The 24,481-nt window shown below is 36.7% G+C and overlaps 1 protein-coding gene across 1 annotated transcript in view; it reads right to left on the reverse strand.

The window, feature by feature from the left end:
* LOC150089119 (rabphilin-3A-like) overlaps positions 1–24,481 on the reverse strand; it is a 251,552-nt gene that overhangs the window by 186,804 nt on the left and 40,267 nt on the right. The window contains exon 5 of the mRNA XM_090388013.1: positions 22,240–22,344. Within this exon, the coding sequence (XP_090244139.1) occupies positions 22,240–22,344 (105 nt within the window). The remainder of the gene's footprint in view (positions 1–22,239; positions 22,345–24,481) is intronic.

The raw sequence follows: 24,481 nt of genomic DNA on the forward strand, positions 1-24,481 counted from the left end.
AGTTTTCTGAGCAATGCAGACAGGCTGCCAGGCCAGGCCGTGGGGGTTTTGTCAATGATATATAGGAATTTTGCTAGCAGGGAAAAGGAAGTAATTATCCCTCTGTATAAGATTAACCACCCGCTGGCTATAAGGCAATGGTCAGGCCACGCCTTGAGTACTGCATACAGGTCTGGAGGCCTCATTTTAGAAAAGATGTAGATTTGCTTGAGCATGTACAGAGAAGGGCAACAAGATTGGTGAGGGGGACTGAAGGGATCCTCTTACCAACAGAAGCTTAAGTTCTGCAAATTGCAGTGGCTGGAGACTAGGCACCTGCGTGATGATCTGATTGAGGTGTATAAAGCCTTGAATGGGTTGAGCACGCTGAATTCTGACGGGATCCTTCCACTTGTTCAGATTATGAATCTAAGGGGGCATAAATTCAAATTAAGAAAAGACAGATGTTGAATAGATGTGCAGAAATTTGCCTTTAGCCAGCAGGTGGTTAATTGCTGGAACAAACTTCCATCTGTCATTGTAGTAGTAGTAGTAGTAGTAGTAGTAGTAGTGGCACATGATGCAAGAAAGCAAGTGTAGGAGCTTATGCAGCATCAGCCAAAAAAAAAAAAAAAAAAATATCACACCACTCCCTCCAAATGCCTGTCCAGTTCCTCCTTAAATTTATTTAACCTATCAACTTCTACAACGACAGATGGAAGTTTGTTCCAGCAATTAACCACCCGCTGGCTAAAGGCAAATTTCCGCACATCTATTCTACATCTGTCCTTTCTTAATTTGAACTTATGTCCCCGTAGGTTGGTAATCTGAACAAGTGGAAGGATCCCATCAGAATTCAGCGTGCTCAACCCATTCAAGGCCTTATAGACCTCAATCAGATCACCGCGCAGGTGCCTAGTCTCCAGCCACTGCAATTTGCAGAACTTAAGCCTCTCTTGGTAAGAGAATCCCTTCATTCCCCTCACCAATCGTGTTGCTCTTCTCTGTACACGCTCAAGCAAATCTACATCCTTCCTAAAATGAGGCCTCCAGACCTGTACGCAGTACTCAAGGCGTGGCCTGACCATTGCCTTATACAGAGGGACAATCACCTCCTTTTCCCTGCTAGCAAAATTCCTATATATCATTGACAAAACCCCATGACCCGCCCTAGCAGCCTGTCTGCACTGCTCAGAAAACTTCATATCTGACTGCACAATTACTCCCAGGTCTTTTTCATTTTCTACCACCTTAAGTGTAGTACCACACAGTTGGTACGTTTCTCTGGGGTTATTTCTACCCATATGCAGTACTTTGCATTTGTCAAGGTTGAACTTCAGTTGCCACTTCTTAGCCCATCTGCCCAAATTATCTAGATCCTGTTGCAGTAGCACACTGCCATTACTGTCATTAACAACCCTGCCAACCTTTGTGTCATCTGCAAACTTCGACATTAAGCCTGATATACCTTCATCAATATCATTGATAAATACACAAAACAACAGTGGACCCAACACCGAACCCTGTGGGACTCCACTAATAACATTAGTCCACGAAGAGCAGCACCCATTGATTACCACCCTCTGTCTTCTCCCACTTAACCATCCTTTTATCCATTGTAGCAACTTACCCTTAATACCATTCTGCTCCAATTTGTACAGTAGTCTTCCATGCGCAACAGTGTCAAAAGCTTTCCTGAAATCCAAGTATATGATATCAAAATTATTTTTTGCATCCAGTTCCTTTGTGACCACATCATAATAACCAATCAAATTTGTCAGACAAGACTTTCCCTTAACAAACCCATGCTGTGTTTGAGTTATCGCTGCAGTCTTGTCTAGATGATCCTGCAATGCATCTTTAACCAGCGACTCCATTATTTTACCCGGAACAGAAGTTAAACTAACTGGTCTGTAATTACTCGTGTCACCCTTCGATCCACCTTTGTGAATTGGGGACACATTTGCACATCTCCAGTCCGTGGGAACCTCCCCTGAGTCCAAGGATGCTCTCATAATTATGGCTAAGGGTTTGCTTAGTTGCTTTGCCGCCTCCTTTAAAATAACTGGATAGATCCCATCCACCCCAGGTGCCTTTCTTATGTTTAACTTCAACAATTTCTCCTCCACTTTGCTCTCAGTTATTACAAAATCATTAAGCACACTGCTACAATTTGATAACCTTCTTCCATTTTCAAATTGTAATAATTCCTCACGTGTGAATGTAGATGCAAAATACTCATTCAGTTTGTTTGCTATCTGAGCAGGATCATCAACAGTCGAACCATCGATGTCATGTGGTCCAATCATATTCATCCTCTTCCTTTTAGAGTTTATATAAGTAAAGAAATCCTTGCTGTTTTTCTTAGCATCTTTTGCCAAAGATTTCTCGTAATCCGCCTTTGCCTGCCGAACCTCCTTTGTGACCTGATTACAGACTAGCTTATATCTGCCACAGGCTTCTGCGTCACCTGATAATTTATATGCATCCCATGCATTTTTCTTCTCTGTCACGAGTCTCATTAGTTCATTTGATAACCATTTAGGCCTAAACCTTAAACGATATTTCTTAATCGGTATATAAAGTCTAGTAGCTTCCACGATTAATTCTTTGAATGCTTCCCACTTAGAATTTACTGTTTGTAACATCGTCAGTTGATCCCACTGTACAGAATTTAAAAACTGTCTGAGACCACTGTACTCCCCTTTACGGAAGCAAAAACCCTTTCCTTTACCCCTGACGGTAGTTACCTCTTTGAGTAAATCCCACTTCAGCACACTGTGATCACTGCCACCTAGTGGTTCCTTTATCTGCAAATTCTTAATACACGAATGATCACTGCTGATAACCAGATCAAGAGTGTTACTTTCTCTGGTTGCCTCTCGAACATGCTGCTGCAGAAAACAATCATCCAATAACTCCACAAAAGTCTGACTAGTGTGTGAGTGACCAACCCACAAGTTCCAGTCAATATCTGGGAAGTTAAAATCCCCCATTATAAGACATTCTGATTTACTGGCCCACTCTATTTCTCTGTACAATTGTTCATTGTACTCATTCAAGTCATTAGGCCTATAACACACTCCTACTCTTATTTTTCCTTTCGCAGTGCTTATCTCACACCAAACTGACTCAACAGAGCACTGTTCATCTATATTAACTGGGTGCACTTCCTTTGATTTTATGTTTTTCTTAATTAACAGCATAACACCCCCTCCCTTTCTGTCCTGTCTATCCTTTCTGTACACATTGTACTCCCCAAATTCCAGTTCTGCATTCCTTATATCTTTGTGACACCACGTCTCTGCTATCCCAACAATATCCGCCTTTGATGTCTTGACCAACACTTCAAATTCATCAAATTTATTTACTATACTTCTAGCATTGGTATACATGCAAGCATACATGCTCCTATGCCTATTCCCTGTTACCCTAACACATCCCATATACCCAACTATTCCATGATGACTGCCATCCGTCCCTGAAACCCCCAACACCCCTCGCTCCAGGTCGCTTCTTATTCTAATAGAAGTTGTGCAAGAATCACCTTCACCTCTGCCTGCGGTTACTGTTAAACTATTAGTCTTTGTATCCCCCCAAACTAGCAGTTTTCCGACCCACCTAACACTGCCTCGATAGCATCAGCAAATATTCTTGCACCCTTTCTATTTAAGTGTATCCCATCCCTGTAGAAGCAATCTCTCCTGTTAACAAGTACAGTCCAGGCTGAAAAAAATTCTACCCCTTGAGCCTTGCACAATCTTTCCAGGGCCGAATTGATCGACAAGGCTCTCATCATGTACTCCCTCCTATCGTGTCTGGGCAGAATTGCAGACACTTTCAAATTCAACCCTATTTCACGGCTTTTTTTCAACAGTGACCTGTACTTGAGTAATTCCGCCGGTCTCCTACTCTTAATATCATTAGTACCAACGTGTACAACTATATCACCTTTTGTGCCCTTGAAAGATGATATCCGCTCTACAACGTCATCAACCTTTGCCCCTGGCAGACATACCCTGGTCCTGTTCCACCTATCCTTTTTACAAAATATATTCCCCGTCTCCCTGACAATAGAGTCACCAACAATAACTAGTTCCTTTGGGACCAGCGCATTCTGCTTTGGAGATTGCCGCCGTGTTGCCCGATGCCCAGGAGTGAGCTCTGGCGTTGAGGTGGGCAGCTGAGAGCCTGATGGGCCCCTCAATTTAGATCTTTCGAGGGCATCCACCCTGTCCTTCAAACTCTCATATAGGCCCATAACAACGCTGAGTTGTCGCCTGATTTCCTTACACTCCTTACATCGCGCACACACAAAGACATCCCCCATGGCAATATCATGTTCCGTTCCAGAGAGTTCGGCAAACATTTCACAAGTTGCACATTTTTTTAGGCTGTGATGCGTTGGAGAATTGCCCCCCTCAGTTCTCCCCCGATTCACAGCACTCCTGCCACTTTGTGCCCGTTGCTTTGCTGCTCTAGTCTGGGGCATGGTAGTTTAAATTAATAAAATCAATAAATTAAATATCAATAGTATTTGAATAGAAACTATTAAATAGAAACAGTGAAGCGTATTACTATATAATTATGCGTTAGAGCTACCTAGCTACCTCAATTAAAAAATTTGAATTCCCTACCACTATATCCAAAAACAATGGCTACAAAATGGAACGAAATAACGGTTTTACCTATCGTAAGTAAAATCCACAAAAACTCTTTATCTAAATTAAAAATAAAAAATAACCAGCATAACTATAACTATATGACTACGTATTAAGTACAATATAAAATAACAATCATGTAAATAAAAGGCAAACACTTATCGTTTTTGCGGAGCCTGTAACTGTCAGCTGTAACTTTTAAAGAGATTCAGCGCCCTCTCATGTGGAAGTTGATAGTTTGAATAAATTTAAGGAGGAACTGGACAGGCATTTGGAGGGAATGTTGTGATTTTTTTTTTTGGCTGATGCTGCATAAGCTCATACACATGCTTTCTTGAATCATATGCCACTACTACTACTACTAACGCTGAATTTCTTTAAACTATCAGCCTTAATTACCTGTGGAGGCAACTTGTTCCAGTAATCAACAACTCACTGGTTAAAAGAAAACTTCCTACAATCCAGTCTGGCCCTCTTCTATCTATCTATTTTCGACTTAATATGGCAGATCACCACCTTGTCATTCCTATTTTCCAGAATCACTGGACCTGGGCATCTTCAGCTTTCAAATTTCTCTTTCTCATGGCTGATAGTGCAGCTACCTTCCATGTTTTTCTTGGATGTCCTCACATTCTCTTCTCTAGTGGTATTCACTCATATATAATTTTAGGCCATTTCTCTTCATTCATGCATAGCAGATGTCCAAACCATCTCAACCTCCTATTTTCTATTTATTCTATAATATCTTCATCTGCGTGAATACATCTTTTTATATCCTCATTCGTTATCCTCTCTAACCTAGAAACCCTAGCACTCCAAAGTAGGTAGTCCATCTCTACAAGAGTGATCTGAATCCACTTTGTTCTTCACTTATCTTATCTTTAACCTCCTCTCATAATTTTAACCAAACCACTTTAGAGTATAGTCTGAACATAGTGCAATAAATACTTAAGCCTCTATAGTTCCCCAGATCCAGCTTATTTCCCTTTTTATATATGGATGAAATATAACTTACTTTCCATTCATTTGGAGTTTTCCTTAGCTGTATACATCTGTTATTCAGTTGTGCTATCAGATCGAAAATATATTTGGTGGTCCATATTTAATTAGCACCATCACTATGTTCCCAGCACCCAGAGATTTTTGTCCTTATGTTTTTGCAGTCAAGAACTTGGTGTTTTGTAATTTCTATCTCCATTTTATCTACTGGTGGAGAGGTAATTATGCTCTGATATTGAGATTGTCTTTTGTTTAGGAGGTTATTATAATGATTTTCCCATGTAAGCATATCTATAACGTTCTTATTTGATCAAGATTCACTTGTTTTCAGTGCTCTCAAGCTTCTCAGCACTTCAGATGACTGTGTTCCTCCTATTGCACCTTTTGTATTCTTCTCCATTTTCCTGATTTTTATTCATCAACAATTTGTTATAGGCTTGTTTCTTTTCTTTCACCAAACTCACTACCTCCTCATTCCACCAATACTTTTGTTTATACTTGTGATCTATTAGGCCTAGTGCTTTGTTAGCAGCCTTGTGTATGGTGATTTTAATGCTGTTATATAAGATATTCACCTCTTGTATTTCTCAAATGTGAGATAGATGGTTCTGGAGTCTTCTCTGGTAAAGATCTTTAATACTGTCTAGAGATAGTAGTTCCAGTTTATAAGCAATATTTTCTTGTACTACCCTATTGTCTTTACTGATTGTATTAGGTCTCACTTGCCCCTTATTCTAGTATTTGAATAATATATCTGCAATCACTAGGTAATGATCTGACCTGGAGCTGGCACCTCTCATTACCCTGCAGTTGTCCATCTACCGCTATCCCTTCATTGATGTCTAACCCTTTTCCCCCCATAATTTGCATTTATGACCTCTAGTTCTGGAAACTTTTAAAACAGTAAAAATTTCACAATCAATCATTTTGATATCCCCTCTCAAAAACTTACAGACCTCAATCGAGTCCCCCTTTAAGGTGCCTGGCTCTGTGATCTACATAATTGAAGTTTTAGGACTGACGTAGCCGAGTGGTCAGGAGAGCGAGTGCAGTAGCACATGCTCTTTGAGTGGACCGGGGTTCAAGCCCATGACTGCTAGATACGATTAACATTTCTACTGATTGATTTATTGTAAACTCCACTGACCTGGTGGTCGTGCCGGAGTATAAAGAAGAACATTTATTCTTTCCTCTTACGGTCACCCTTTTGCCAATCTCACATTTAGGTTTCCCATCTTTGGACCCTTTTAAAAAGCTCAATTCTCTTTTTACATAAAGTCTCCATAGTTAGACACATTATTTCAAGTGCATTTTTACAGCTGCCTTATATAGTGGGATTATGACCAGTTATTGTTCAATAAATCATCAACAGGACATCATAGGCTTGCCTGGCCACCTGTTTACACTTCTCACAGAACATTATAACTGCTCATATTTTTCATAACCCCCAGATTTCTTTCTTCCTCTACTGTTTTTAATTCAATCCCACCAAGTGTATAAGTTATTTTGAAGTTGCTATTCCCCAAATGTAAGACCTTGAATTTTGCTGCATTAAAATACAGTTGCCAATTTTCTGACTATTGCTGAAAGCTGTTCAAGTCATCCTAAAGGAAATCTTACAATTAACAACTTGCCCAATCTTTACACCCGAAAATTTTTTTTCATGCCTATCCTTTCATTGATGTCATTTATGAAAATGAGAAACAACAATGGTCCAAGAACCGATCCTCTAACCACACTTCTGATGTTACACGAATCTGAAGAATATTCATTAATCACAACTCTCTGCTTTCTGCCCTGCAGCCACTCTGTGATCCATCTTAGTACCTTGACAGCAATCCCAAAATGTTCCAGCCCATAATATAACCTCTCATGAGGGCCAGAGTCAAATTGCTAAAATCCAAATAAATCATGTTGAAATTATTCCCTACATTGAGCTCATGAGTAACTGTGTCAAAATACACACACTGGCCAAAAAAATATAAACCTTTATTCAGTAACAAATCAGGCTGCCTTTTTTTCAAATAACAGCAAGCACTGATTCTATAAGGGGTTTTAGGGCCTTTTTGGTCTAATTAACCATTCATCCAGCAAAATATCGTGTAGCTGCAACAAACTTGAAGGAAGAGGAATTCATTTCCAAAAAACTCTCTCCAGCATATTCCACACATTCTCAATAGGACTGAGATCAGGTGAATGTGGGAATCAGGGAAGATGATTCCCACACTTGGGATAAACGTGTACGTTACAGGGTGCAGCAGATTTGAATACAAAATTCAGGTACTCCCTGGATAGCATTCGACCTTCCACCAGTATCAACAAACCCAGAGAGTGTGGCAGCAAAACATTCCCCATAGCATGATATCACTCCAGATGCTTGGGTTGTCTTAACAAGGCAAAAGGGAACTTCGCTTTGTGAGGTTTTTGCCACACTTTCTGTGTACTATCAGTTCAAAACAACATATATCATGATTTGTCTGACCATATGACCTTCTTCCATTGTTCTGCTGTTCAATCTAGATGTTCTCAGTACCACTGCAAATGGATTTTTCTGTTTTTCTCTGAAACAAATGGCTTCCAAGTAGGCAGGAGACTGCCAGTACACAATTTCTTCAATTCCCTGTGCATGGTATGGGTTGAAATAGGGCAATTTTAGGCTTGATTGAATTCAGATGTTATTTGCTGTACACTGGATATCCTATTTTAACCTCCTTACAGTCCTCCTTAGAGTATCACTCTTGAAGTAATATTGTTTTTCTGCAACATTTATGCCTTTGAGATGTGGAAGAACTGCTTGCTTTCCAGTCATTAAAAATCTTTCGGATAGATGCTTTTGAGAACCTATTTATGTCTTTCGTTTCTTGAATCATGGCTCCTGCTAAATATGCATCCACGATAAGACCTTTTTCAAAGTCTGACCATGCATTTTCCCCATTCTGGCTTTAGATTACTGCAGTCAAACAGCCGTGCAGTTTTTATACTCAATGAGGCAACATGTCACCCCACATCAGTTTTCTTTGCATTTCTTCTGTCTGTGACACATAATAGCCACTGTTGCTGCTAATGTGCGAGAAAAATCCAATCCATCATGTGACTGTCTTAGTACCAGGTTTGTATTGTTTTGGCCTGTGTGTGTGTGTGTAGCTAACCAGATTAGCTAAACATGATTTTCCCTTAACAAAACGAGGTTGTGTGTGTGTCCTTCAGAATACCATTTCTATCTAAATGTCCCTGGATTACAATTGCACTCTTAATCATTGGATCCAAGATTTTGCCTATCACTGAAAGATTTTCCCTATTACCGAATTCACTCTTAGAACTGCCTTTATATATTGGTGATATGTTGGCACTTTTCCAATTCATTGGAATATCTCCTGAGTTCAATAATATCCTTGTAATTAATCTCAATGGTTCGATGCACTCTCTAGGTGCCTCCCTCAAAATCACTGGTATAGGCCATCAACTCTAGGAGCCTTGCTTGCTTTCAGGTATGAAAGATTTCTTAATAAACAATCATCTGTAATTTTGAAATCACTAATTTCATGTCTCTCAGCTTCCTCTTCACAGCCTTCCACCCATGCAGCCTCTTCTCACCACGAAGGGTCTTTTGTCAGTAAAGATTGATGCAAAGTACCTACTCAATTCACCTGAAACCTTCCCATAATAGTACAATCTGATTCATTTTTTTTTTTGGTTTTTACAAACATGAAAAATTCTTCGTTACCATTCTTTGCTGTTTTAGCCAGTGCCTTTTTCGTACTTGGCCTTCACTGCCCTAACCTTCCTTTATAATTCATTATAAAATAAATATAATTAATATTTATTTTATAATGAATATTTCATAACTTACAAGTTATCCAATTCAAAATCAAGTCATTCAGGTCTCTTCCTTCCAATATTTTAACACAGCCTTGTCAGAACTTTAAAGTAGAATATCTGAGTGAAAGTCTAATTTTGTGGGATGTATTCAGCCATAATAATTCCTTTAATATCAAAGAAAACAAGAAACATGGTTTTCATTTTTTATATTTACATTTTTTTTTCTTTTTTTGATCTTGGGGATTGTTTCACCTTCCATTGTCCTCACTGTCTTTTAGTTTCTGAGTCATACTGGAACAGCCAACTTTCATCACAAGTAATTACAGTACTCAGAAAGTCTGGATCTTCTTTGATTTTTTTTTCAAAATATCTTCACAAACTTGGAGGCTTCTTATTCTTTGATCTTTTTTCAAAATTTTTGACACCATCTTGGCACACACTTTTCTCATGCCTAAATTTTCAGTTAAAATTTGTGTAACTGTTTCTTCATCCATGTTGAGTTCTGATGCAACCATTCTAATGCATAAATGACAATTTTTAATCAATTTCCTCCACATTTTCATCAGTTTTCACCTTCCACATTCTCTCTCTTCTTTCTAAAAATCATTTATGCCATTCAAACACGTGAGCTCTTGACATAGTATCTTTCCCATAAACTTGATGTAACAACATCTAACTTTCAATTGGTGTTTTCCTTAGTTTTTTTTTAAAATTTGATGTTGATTTTTTGATTCTTTTGTCTGTTAATTTTCTGGCAAACTGCAAAAACAAAAGGTAATGAAAACCTCTCTCACTGTAAAGAAAATGAGCGTGTTAGAACGTGACTTAGCAGACAACTAGGGAAAAGTTCAAGGTAAACTGGTGTGTCTTTGTTTCACAGGTGGAACTTGGTGTGTAGTGGCTGTACGCTCAGTCTCGTTATTTAATATCCACACGGCGATTCATTTGTCTGTCATTTTTCTGGCGAACTGCAAAAATACAAGATAATGAAAACCTGTCTCACTGTTGTTTCACAGATGGTGCTTAATGTGTACTGGCTGCACGTACAGTCTCATTATTTATAGCCACACCCCATATGCTGTACTATATCAATCTCAGCAAATGTGCTGGTTTAATTAGAAAACAACAAAATATGTTTATGGCAACGTATATCTTCCTTCATCTTACATATAAGCTTCTTATTTCTATTACCAGTTTGAAATTTCAGAAAATCTACATGTTAGTTCAAGTGCAGAAAAGGGAAGAGGTATTTTTTCCTGAAAATATTTAAAAAAAAAAAAAAAAAAAAAAAAAAAAAAGCATTTTGCTTGAATAATAGGATTTTATTTAAAAGTAATTTATTCATTGAACACTCTACAGAACTTTTAGAATTTTGTTTACAAGTATCTACATAGCAGTTTTCATCCATTTATTGAGAACAACTGAGAAAAAAAAAAAAAAAAAAAAAAAATGCATCTATCTGTGTCTTACCAGATAACAAAATATATTACCAGTATTTACCAGATAACAAAGTATATTACTATACTTTGTTGATATCAATATTTATAAAATAATAAGAGAAGTTGACCTTAATATAGTAAGTATAACACTTCCGTATGATACTCTCCAGAAATCAAAATGCAAAAACTGAAAATATTACAAATAATTAAAAATTAATTGATTTAATTAATTAATTAAAAAAATAATTAATTAGTTCAAATAATTAAAAATTAATTGAACACAATTGAAAATAAATTTAATGCAATTAAAAATCAATTTAAAGCAATTAAAAATTAAGAAAATTAATTAAAAGAATTTAACAAAAAAATTGCAAAACGATTTTCGTTCCTGAAGCTGACAACCGTAAGTCGTGATCACAGGAATGAAAATTACCGAATTGGGTTAAACCTGCAACTTAAATAGTGATTATATGTCTTTGCACATGCACATAAAAGCCCATGAATCGGAGATCAGATATGGCCGGCAAACATTCACAGAATTCTCATGTAATTTAATTTCGACAGTTTCTGCAATTAATAGTCACGTATAATTACGCTGGACACTAAGTATTTTGGCCTCATTAAATAAAAAAAGTATGTTTTTCATTAACGGTATGAAAGGTTAATTCTGATACTGCTGAACGAGAAGCACGAACTGAGGCCGCATGTTGATTAACACGAATATTCAGTGGAAAACACGTTGAACCTTGGTAAGATGAGTCGCAATCAGTATACCAGGTCATTAATTTGTGTTGCGAATGAGGAAAAGACTGAGCGATTGTTCAGTATAGTGTGTAATTTCCGTATTAGCCTGGCCACAATTTTAAATTCGATATCTTTAAAGAATCTGTTAAGCAGTTTGTGCCACGGTTCAACATATGGGACAAAAAAAAAGTATTTTTTGATATTAAATGCTCCGCTTAATAATATTCATGCAAGACTTATATTTACATTGGAAAGGGAGGATATGGATACTAAGTCATTAAATTCTCTAAATTTAATACTTACGTGGGACTCAAATAAAATCCAATTTAACATCTATCGAAAACCTACATGAGAGTGGGTGTGAGAGTACACGTGAACAGGCCAAGTTTTTACGGCTCCAGCTAATAGAGAAGTTTTTGCTTTTTTATTGACTTAAATTGGCATATTAATTTACTTTTGGAGTTGCTTTATATTCCTAGTAAGAATACTTTAGTTTAATTTGAATTTAGATAGAGATTTTGTAAGTTATTACTTAGTATTGGTAAGGGTATCAAATCCACGTGTTGGACAAGTTTTGCAGCTCCCGCGAACGCAAAGTTTTTAATTATATTTAGCCACTTTATTGACTTAAATGTTCATTAAATTATTTTCTATAAGCAGCTTATAGACCTAGTCAAGCTCCGTGGTTTATTTTGAATTTAGATAGCACGCTTTAGAAAGTAAATAATACCTTGTGTCTGTAGATTTACAGTTTGTAACTTGCCGCCATTGTTATACGATACAACGTGTGCATTGAACTAAATAGCGTAAGGTTTAACGGAAAACTAGATAGCGAGTATAGTAGTATCAACTAATCAGTAAAATTTATCAATCTTATTAAATTTCATTGTCAATTGAATTGTACCTTTTTAACTAAATAAATATAGCAACCTAGTTTTTACAAACGTAACATCATAAATTAATACGTATAAGTTGACAGGGGATAAGCAAGTCATATAACGTAACTTGGAGATAATATTTGATACCGAAATACATATATATAATGTTATAATTGCACTGAAATATAAGTTTAGGGTTATATTTTGTATTGGAATTTTATTGAACTTGAATAGAAATCATGACTCAGGCCAGAGCAGCAAAGCAAAAGGCTCAAACTAATGGAACTGCTGTGGCTCAGGGGAGAACAAAGGGGAGCGGTGTGCTCTGAATCACAGTCTATTGAAATGCACAGGACATGATATTGCCAAGGGGAATTTCTTTCTGTGTGCCCAGGTTGCTAACAAACTGAATGAATATTTTGCATTGACATTTACACATGAGGAGTTATTCAGGGAGAGAAATGCCAGAGGTGTATTCAACTCTGGCAGTAAGCTAGATAATCTTGTAATAACTGAGAGTAAAGTGGAGGAGAAATTGTTGAAGATAAACACAAGAAAGGTGCCTGGGGTGGATGGAATCTATCCAGTTATATTAAAGAAGGCGGGAAAGGAAGTAAGCAAACCCTTAGACATAATTATGAGAGCTTCCCTGGACTGGACCCATGGACTGGAGATGTGCAAAAGTGACCCCAATCCACAAAGGAGGATCAAAGGGAATTACAGACCTGTTAGTTTAACTTCTGTTCCAGGAAAATTAATGGAGGCACTGGTTAAAGAAGCATAGCAGGATCATCTAGACAAGACTTCAGTTATAGCTCGGACACAGCATGAGTTTGTTAAGGGGAAGTCTTGTCTGACTAATTTGATTGGATGCTATGATGTAGTCACAAAGGAACTGGATGCAAAGAATAACTTTGATATCATATATTTGGATCTTAGAAAAGCCTTTGATACTGTTGCACATGGAAGATTGCTGCAAATATTGGAGCAGTGTGGCACTGGAGGCAAATTGCTGCTATGGATAAAGGGATGGATGACTGGGAGAAGACAGCAAGTGGTAATCTTTGGACAATGCTCTTTGTGGACTAATGTTATTAGTGGAGTCCCTCAGGGTTCAGTGTTGGGTCCATTGTTGTTTTCTGTATTTATAAATGATATTGATGATGGTATATCAAGCTTAATGTCCAAGTTTGCAGACGATACGAAGGTTGGCAGGGTTAATATACATGTAAGTTAGTTATAATCCAGTTTATACTGGATTATAACTAACTTACGTGTATATTAAACTATGGACCCCAGAACTCCAGGCCCATTCGTTACTGTTGGCAGGGTTGTTAATGACACTAATGACAGTACAATGCTGCAACAGAATCTAGAAAAGTTGAGCAGATGGGCTGAGAGGTGAAATGAAGTTTAACATTGACAAATGTAAAGTATTACATATGGGAAGCAGTAATCCCAGAGTACAGTATCAACTCTGTGGTACCACACTGACAGTGGTAAAGAATGAAAAGGACCTGGGGGTAATTGTGCAGGCAGATATGAAGTTTTCTGAGCAGTGCAGATGGTCTGCAAGAGCAGCTCATGGTGTCTTGTCAATGATATACAGGAATTTTTCTAGCAGGGATAAGGAGGTGATTATCCCCTTGTATAAGGCATGGTCAGACCACAACTTGAGTACTGTATACAAGTCTGGAGGCCTCATTTTAAGAAGGATGTAGAGCTTTTGGAACGAGTACAGAGAAGGGCAACAAGATTAGTGAATGGAATGAAGAGTTGTTCTTACGAAGAAAGGCTTAAGTTTTTCAAATTACAGTGTCTGGAGACTAGGCACCTGCGAGGTGATCTGATTGAGGTGTTTAAAGCCTTGTATGGTTTGAGCATGCTCAATGCAGATGAGATTCTTCCTCTTGCTCAGAATAAATCGCCTGAGAGGACATAAATTCAAATTGAGGAAAGACGGTTGTAGGATAGATGTGCGGAAGTTTGCATTTAGCCAGCGGGTGGTTGATTGCTAGAACAAACTTCCATCTGTCGTTGTAGAAGTTGACAGCTTAAATAGATTCATGGCAAAACTTGCCAAACATTTGGAGCAAGTGGATGAGTGAAATAAGGGTTGTTTTTTTATGTTGCTTTTTTTTGGCTGATGCTACCTAAGCTTGATTTCTTGCATCATGTGCCTTTGCTAATGCTAATCAATTTCTAAATGCCTATAAATATTCAACGACAGAATCCGCTTTGGGCTCAGAAATAGAAATATTAACCAGCAGATTCTTAAACAAAGGTTATCCCCTTGCTACAATAAATTGAATTAGTGTACAAGCTAAGGATAGGATACAAAATACTATACCAACCCACAATAGTAATATAAAAAAATACTTTATTTCTGTCCCATATGTTGAACAGTGACACATACACTTAACAGATTCTTTAAAGATACCAAATTTAAAATTGTGGTCAGGCCAATACAGAAATTACACACTATACTGGACAATCGTTCAGTCCTTTCCTCGTTCGCAACACAAATTAATGACCTGGTACACAACATTTCTTGCGGTGATTTTCGACTAGTCTTACCAAGGTTCGACGTGTTTTCCTCAGAATATTCGTGTTAATCAACATGCGGCCTCAGTTTGTGCTTCTCGTTCAGCAGCGTCAGAATTAGCCTTTCATGTCGTTAATGAAAAACATTACTTTTTTATTTAGCGACGCCAAAATACTGTACTTAAGGTCCAACGTAATTATACGTGGCTATTAATTGCAGAAACTGTCGAAATTAAATTACATGAGAATTCTGTTAATTTTAGCTGGCCATATCTGATCTCTGATTCGTGGGCTTTTATGTGTATGCGTGAAGACATATAATCCCTATTTAAGTTTCATGCTCACCCCTATTCGGTATTTTTCATTCCTGCGATCATTCCTGCATAATCGTTTTGCAAATTTTTCGTTAAATTCTTTTAATTAATTTTCTTAATTTTTAATTTAGCCTTTCATGAAAGGCTAAATAAAAAAATTAAAGAATTAGCCTTTCATGTCGTTAATGAAAAACATACTTTTTTATTTAGCGACGCCAAAATACTGTACTTAAGGTCCAACGTAATTATACGTGGCTATTAATTGCAGAAACTGTCGAAATTAAATTACATGAGAATTCTGTTAATTTTAGCCGGCCATATCTGATCTCTGATTCGTGGGCTTTTATGTGTATGCGTGAAGACATATAATCCCTATTTAAGTTTCATGCTCACCCCTATTCGGTATTTTTCATTCCTGCGATCATTCCTGCATAATCGTTTTGCAAATTTTTCGTTAAATTCTTTTAATTAATTTTCTTAATTTTTAATTGCATTAAACTGATATTTAATATTTGTTACTGTAATGTAAGATTTTCGATTTTTTCATTTTTATTTCTGGAGAGTATCATACAGAACTGTTCTAACGTCCTATATATTGAGATAATTATTTTACAAAGGAGTTATGGTAAGAAAATGTCCCTGCCTCTTGCTATTTTACAAAGGAGTTATGGTAAGAAAATGTCCCTGCCTCTTGCTATTTTCATCATCTGGCATGTAAGAGAAGCCATTAAAATTATTATTTTGTTTATCCAACTTGTGTCATTCTCTTTTTTTTTTTTTTTTTTTTATCTCATACAGAACAATCCCAGTTTTGCAGTATATGATATCAAGAATTGCAGATTTGTATCCAGCACCAAATGTGCGCAGACATGATTAGATTATAACTTCTTTGGCAGAAACACTTAATACTGATTCAGAATTTAAGATATATGGCAACAGTGACTCCTTAGCATTAGTAGCAGCATATGATGCAAGAAAGCAAGCTTATATAACGTCAGCCAAACGAAAAAAAAAAAAAAAAAAATTTCCCATTTGCTCCAAATGTTTTTGTCCAGTTCTTCCATGAATTTATTTAAGCTATCAACTTCCATGAAATATAGAAGTTTCCTCTAGCAATCAACAACTTGCTGGCTAACGGAAAATTTCTACACATCTATTGTATGACTGTCTTTCCTCAATTTGAATTTATGTCCCTCAGGTGAGTAATCTGAGCAAGGAGAAGAATCTCATCGGCATTGAGCTTGCTCAAACCATTCAAAACCATATACACCTCAATCAGATCATCTCGCAGGTGCCTAATCCCCAGATGCTGCAATTTGCAGAACTTAAGCCTTTCTTGGTAATGGCAAACCCTTTTTTTTCCCAATTCCGTTGCCCTTCTCTGTACTCATTCCAGCAGCTCTACATCCTTCCTAAAATAGGCTTCCAAACCTGCATACAGTACTCAAGGCGTGGCCTGACCATTGCCTTATACAAGGGGATAATAACCTCCTTATTCCTGCTAGCACAATTCCTGTATATCATTGACAAGATGCCATGAGATGTTCTGGCAGCTTGTCTGCACTGCACAGAAAACTTCATAACTGACTGCACAATTATACCAAGGACTTTTTCATTCTCCACTATCTTGAGTGTAGTACCACACAGTTGGAAAGTTACTCTGGGGTTAATGCTACCCATATGCAGTACTTCAAATTTGTGAATGTTAAATTTCAGTTGCCACTTCTCAGCCCATCTGCCCAAATGTTCTAGATCACATCCTGTTGCAGCAGTCTACTAACATTCCTCTCAACCTTTGTATCATCTGCAATCTTGGACAATAAGCCTGATATACCTTCATCAATATCATCAATAAATACAGAAAACAACAATGGGTCCAACAGTGAACCTTATGGAACTCCACTAATAACATTAGTACATGAAGAGCAGTGTCCATTGATTACCATGCTCTGGCTTCTTCCACTCAACCATCCCTTTATCCATAGCAACAACTTGTCCTTAATGCCATATACTACTCCAATTTGTACAGCAGTCTTTTATGTGCAACAGTATCAAATACATTCCTGATATAAAAGTATGATATCAAAATTATTTTTGCATTCATTTTATCTGTGACCACATTGCAGAATCCAATCAAATTGGTCAGACAAGATTTACACTTAACAAACCGATGCTGTGTCTGAACTACAACTACAGTCTTGTCTAGATGATCCTGCATTGTTTCTTTAACCAGTGATTGCATTATTTTCCTTGGAACAGAAGTTAAACTAACAGGTCTGTAATTACTCATGTCAACCTTTGATCCCCCTTTGTGAATTAGGAAAATGTTTACATATCTCCAGTCCATGGGAACCTCTCCTGAATCTAAGGTTGCTCCCATAATTAGGACTAAGGGTTTGTTTACTTCCTTTCCTGCCTTCCTTAATATAACTAGATAGATCCCATCGACCGCCAGGGTGCCTCCGTAACCAGGAGCAGCAGCAGTGCGTAGCACAAGCTTCTTGATTAGACGGGGGTTCGAGCCCGTGAAATACGGAGGATGCGGAAAGGTCAGGGAATGACCACCGCATATCCCTGGAGCAATATGGCCTTAGTTCGTTATATGGCCTCCTAAAAAAAAAAAAAAAAAGACTCCCAGGTGCCTTTCTTATGTTTAACTTCGACAGTTTCTCCACCACTTTGCTCTCCGTTATTAAAAAATAATTTTGCTCTCTCTTAGAATTTGTTAAACTTCTAGCCTCCACTTCCCTAGAGAATTCCTCATGTGTGAATGCACATGCAAAATACTCATTCACTTTGTCAGCTACCTGAGCAGAATCATCAACAGCTGAACCATCAATACCAAATGGACCAATCTGATTTATCCCATTCCTTCTAGAGTTTACATAATTAAAGAAGTATTTGCTGTTTTTCACTGCATCGTTTTCCAAAGATTTCTCATAATCTGCCTTTGTTTCCCTAATTTCCTTTGTTACTTAATTACAGACTAGTTTATATCTGCTATAGGCTTCTGTGTCACTTGTTAGTTTATATACATCCCATGCATTTCTTCTCTGCCACGAGTCTCATGAATTCATCTGACATCCATTTATGCTTAAACTTTGTAGGGTATTTCTTAGTTTCATTGAAAAGCCTGGTAGCTTTCTAAATTAATTCCTTGAATACTTTCCATTTATAATTTTCTGTTAGTATCATCATCAGTTGGTTCCACTGTATAGAATTTAAAACTGTCTGAGATCACAACAGTCACCTTTATGAAAGCAAAAACCCTTCCTTTATCCCTCATGGTAGTTGCATCTTTAAGAAAATTCCACTTCCGTACACTTTGATCTCTGCCACTTAGTGGTTCCTTTATCAGCAGATTCTTAATGCATGAATAATCAGCGAAAATAATCAGATCAAGATTATTACTTCCCTGGTTGCCTCTCACTGCTGTAGCAAACAGTCATCCAATAAATCCACAAAAGTCTTGCTAGTGCGTGTGAGTGACCAATCCACAAGTTCCAATCAATATCTGAAAAGTTAAAATTACCCATTATCAGACATTCCAATTTACTGGCCCACTCTTATTTCTTTGTGCATTTGTTCGTTATACTCATCAGAGTCATTAGGCCTGTAACACACTTCTATTCTCATTTTTGCTTTCCCAGTGCTTATATCACACCAAATTAACTCAGCATTTCACTCGTCACCCAAGTCAACTGGATGCACTGCCTTAGATTTTATGTGTTTCCTAACTAACAGCATAACCCATCCTCCCTTCCTATCCTCTCTGTCCTTTCTGCATGCATTGTGCTCCCCAAATTCAAAATCTGCATTGCTTATATCTGTGTGGCACCATGTGTCTGATATACCAACAATATCTGCCTTTGATGTCTTGACTAGCACTTCAAATTCATCAAATTTATTTACTATGCTCCTAGCATTGGTGTACATGTAAGTATACATGCACCTGTTCTTACTCTTAGTTAACCTAACACGGCCCAGATATTTACTTGTTCATGATGACTCCAGAGACGGATCTTTGAAAATCTTCTACAGAATTTTTCTTGCCACAGATACTGAATTACTTTGATATATATTGTGCTACTTTAAATTGAATAACATCACAGAGAGAGAGAGAGAGAGAGAGAGAGAGAGAGAGAGAGAGAGAGAGAGATGTTAGTTATATGCAACAGTAATAATACAGTCTAGCAACATGCCTTTCATGGTTAGAAAAAAAAGAAGACTTTGGAAGCCTTTATAAGAAAAAAATTGGAGGAAGAAAGGTGGACCTATGCTGGTGCTTTACACTTCTAGGTGATATATGACTATTAAGAGGTTATTAAAAAGTTAAGTGAAATTAAAGCTATATGAACTAAGTACAATAAAGGCTATCACAACAGATCTACTGTAATTTGTGGATGATAAGATGCACTGGCACATAAAACATACCCACCTCACATTTTAGAAAGCAAATGAGAAAATATTTTATTGCATATATTTGTAAACACAAATTCACAAGTACTTGTTAAACAAAATTTTTATTGTCTTAGAACTCCAATAACTCATTACTGATGTTATAGTCTGATCTTTCACTTCAAAGAGTGTAGTGTCAACAAGGACATTGCTAATTCTTCATTTCTTAAGAGATTTTACAACTGTCTCAAGTGTCACTAAATCACACAAATGGTCCACCCATTCATGCATTGGTGAAATTGTTCTTTGCTTTAATCATCTTGTGAGTTTCAAATTGTGATTTGGTGTCCCATCCAATTCGTCAGCTCCTCACACATGAATGCTTTTGTGCATGAATGGTTAAGGTCTGGAATTACAGCTCCTTGTTTAACGCAGCAACTATCCTTTTTAGTGTGTCCATTGAATGAAATCTGAATTGGTCACAAAATAAAAGAGGAAACTTTTTCAGAAAGTCACGTGGACATTCTGACAATATTCCCTCTCTCTCTCTCTCTCTCTCTCTCTCTCGATATAATTAGGGGTGAAACATCACTGAATATGCTTAGCATACCATCAGAGCATAAGATGCAAGGGAATTTTAGGGAATATTTTTAAGGAAAAAAAGTGTATCTTACAGTCCAGAAAATATGCTGATGAAATTATGGGTCTCGGTAAAACAATGATTAAAATTATATAGGTTACCATAATATACACAAGTACTTTCGTTTTACATAATTGCAAACAATGGAGTTACATATAAACACAAAAGGGTATATACAACAATGAATGGATTATAATTGTTAAATTTTGTGAAACCATAAATATGCTTTTTGTACATAAGTCAAGAATTTGCTATACTTTTTAAAGCATATGGGGATCCTGCTAGCAGTGCACTATGATCCTGCTATGCAAACTTCATTTGGATTATATCAACCTTCCTATCACCTTGTGTTTGTAGCTTTCATCACAGGCAATCCTATTTAGGTCTGCATCCAAAGACTGAATTTTTTGAAGTATCTGGGATAGAAGGAACCTCTCCAAAAAGTGTAATCTCCACAGGTTTCAGCTTCACTCAGCTTTTGATCTTAGTGTTGATCTGGGATATGGCTATTTTTATCCAACCATATCCCAGATGTTGGGAATATATATCTTTCATACTCATTTTTACAGGCAGGTTAATCATCTTTTTCTTGATTATTAGCAGCAATCACACCAGACCAAGTCCTGCAGCAATAGCCATTGTATACAACTGGGGAGGGAGATGGTAATTCCAGATTGTCTATCTCAACATAAATGCTCACCACACTAAAACTGCTCCATAAAGCAGTTTTAGTGTGGTGAGTGTCACACAGCTCCAGAGATCTACAGTACAGGTGATGCCACATAGATATTTTGTATATTTATTTCCTTGCTATATATACAAAGAAGGAAATATATTTGTATATATTTCCTTGCTGTGATGGGAATTTTTTTTACACAGATGAGGTTCTGTTTTGCAAGTCGCCTCTTTCTATCATTCATACCTCTAGCTCCTCAAGATGGAAGCAGAGCTTGGGATAAAACATCGGTACAAGATCTTTGTGTCTTCAACAGTTAAGCAATGTATTCTTTCATGCATTAGTTGAATGGTAATAGGGGTGATTTTTAGAGACAACCATAACTGCTGATTTAAGCAGATAGATCTGCAGGCTGAAGTGTGAGAGAGCTTCCAATTTCTGTGAGACTGTTCATTGAACCTAACCTTTGTTAGAATTTGAGATTATCAATATACACTATGATGTTCCCAAAATTATGAATGAGGGGAGTAATGATGGCTGTAAATATGAAATCTAATATAATGCCACCTGGAGTAACACTTCTGCTGACAGATCAGATAAATGCAAGTTTGAATGCCTACTGTAAGATGAATTGTTCTGTTTCCCAGGAGTGATTAAAAAAATAAAAAATAAAAAACCTCAAGCACAGACCATTAATGTGGTAGAAGGATTTGAGGAGCTTCAACCATGTTGGTAAGCAGATACGATCAAAAGCTACTTCCAAAGCTAGCTAACTGCCATTTCTGCTTTTTCTTCAAATGCTGTGAGAATACTGTCACTACAAGGATTTCTCTAGTAATTGGAATAAGCAGAATTAAGTAGATAGTGACTAACTAGCTTGGGATTCCTTAGTCAGGGACTCACTCTCCCAATAGAGATTGTTGGATAGGAAAACTTGCTTGATCTCTCGCTCTCTTTAGTTTTACATAATTCAAAATTATGTAAAATAGAACTTTCTTTTACTCTTTTTTGTTTTTATGGCTACAATCCTACGGCCATAAAAACAAAAGAGTAAAAGAAAGTTCTATTTTACATAAATCATGTCATATAAAAATTATGAGAATGGAAAGTTAATTATAAAGATATTGATAAATTATTTCGAAAGATACCTGAATCTGTCACATTTTTCTTCATTCCTTGCCTTTTGTTTAATCTAGCAGCTCTCAATTCATCATCAGAACTGTCTGTATATTCTTTTTCATTGCTTCCCCTACCTGGAAGAGAGAATAAATTAAAAATTAAATTCCTTACAATCAAACACATTTACACCATTGGGTGAAAATCACTGTAATGTAATAACTGCATCCATGAGGTTGATCATGGATATTCTGCCAGTGATGAAAGCCAAAACTGCCAAATAGCAGTCTAAGGTTTTCATGTAACTAATACTGAGATCACCCTTGTGAAATCAATAGAATTTGGCAAATTTTAATAATGAATTCTTGGTGGCAATGAAAACCTTCACACTGATAAGACTGATGTAGTATGCCCTCCATTTGCAAGGCCCAAAGGTAGTATAAATACTACCCAACATAACTGATGGTTACTAACCAGGTGCAACCAAACATAAGCAGTAGCTGAGATGTGGCATTCACAAATCACAGATGTAGTGAATTCTGTGGAACTTAGCAATATGCTAGTTAGTGGCAAGTGATTATCATAACCAAGTGAAATACCACTATCCCACTTATTGAAAGCCTGACAATATCTGGACTATTCAATAAAAACTCCAGCCTATTCTCATCTCATCAAGTCTTTTAATATTATGGTAGGTACTATGGTTAGATTCAACAGAGAGAGAGAGAGAGAGAGAGAGAGAGAGAGATAAAAAAAAATTCCAGTACTGCTAATACAGTATGAAACCAGATAAAGGGGCTCCAACAATGGGGAAAAAAAATTTATACAGTAGTGTCGGTTCACATCACAGTTCTAAAAAAGTTTTAATAAAAAAGGAGAAAACAAAACCAAACACTGAATGACTTACATCAACAGGTAGTTTTTAGTTATCTTCTGTGCATTGCAGTTCTTGCAAATATTTTAAATGTCTCAAAAACAAAAAAGTTTTAAGTATGGCATAAAAAGCAGAAATAATAATGAAATATGACAGAGACAAGAAAAAAAAAAAAAACTGGTGGCAAAAGGATGTGAAATTCTACCCAACTCCATATCAACAATAATTAAAAACAAAGCTCAAATTTTGCCAAAACTAGCCAAATTTGAACATGCACACACTACAAAGAGAATAATGATTTTCCCAGGCTTTCTATTCTAGTGCTGAAGCAACTTTACAAAGAGTTCTTGGCAGCTAGAGAAGCCAAAAGCAATCAGCAAGTGAGCCAATTCTAGAAGCAAAAGCTCACAATTTGAAGTTCACTTTAAATCAGAACTGAGAGGTTGCAACATCTACTATAAAACTACGATGAATCATATAGAGTCAATGTAGCAACTGCTAATGGCCAGATTTCAAAATGTGATGACATCATTGATGATTATTCTTATTTTGACATTTATAATGCTGATGAAATGGGAGTTTTATCACCAGTTTCCTTAAAATCTCTTTTTCCAAGGTAACAGGTACAAAGATATGAAAAGCAAAAAAAAAAAAAAAAAAAAAAACAGTGGTTTCAGTGTTAACAGAGATAGCAGAAACAAAGGACAAGACTCATAGGCAAATCAGCAAAGCGTTACTGTTTTAAGGGAAGGGTTAACTTAATCTGTCAATAACAAATAGCCATGGATGATGCAACACATATTCAAAGAATGGCTAGTAGAACTTGATCATAAAACAGTTGCAAAACAAGGAAACATTTTGCTGACATTTGACAACTCTATATAGGATACTGTATTCTCTTTATAGTGAAATTCAGTTTTTTCCTATCTACTTCAAAGATTCATTTAAAAGATCAAGTTATAATCAGAAGCTTTCAATGCTATTACCACTGACAAGTAATAAACTGTCTACTTATGATTCTGGAGTTGGCATAGCTGCCAACTGCCTGCCTACAAATACCTAATATCCAACTTTCAAAAAGTTGAAGATTAGATATTTGTAAGCAGGAGGAAAACGGGAAGTTTTTTTCACCGAACCAGAATAAAAAAAAAAAAAAAAAAAAAGTTTTATTGCAAAAAGCAGGAGCTACTCCCAAAAAAACAGGATAAAAAGTTGCATATAGCTTTCCAGAAATTTTGTTAAAATGCACACTACACTATAAATTAAAATTCAATGAAATAAATACACATTTTATTATAAAATACAACCACAGGATTGTTTATCCATGCAGCATGCTTTTAAAAATTAACATACTTAACATTTTCTGTCTATGGCTTTCTGTTTGGATTGTTATTTAATCA

This window comes from Mastigoproctus giganteus, chromosome 2, assembly GCF_048544385.1.
Source record: "Mastigoproctus giganteus isolate SK-2022 chromosome 2, ASM4854438v1, whole genome shotgun sequence".
NCBI lineage: Eukaryota > Metazoa > Arthropoda > Arachnida > Uropygi > Thelyphonidae > Mastigoproctus > Mastigoproctus giganteus.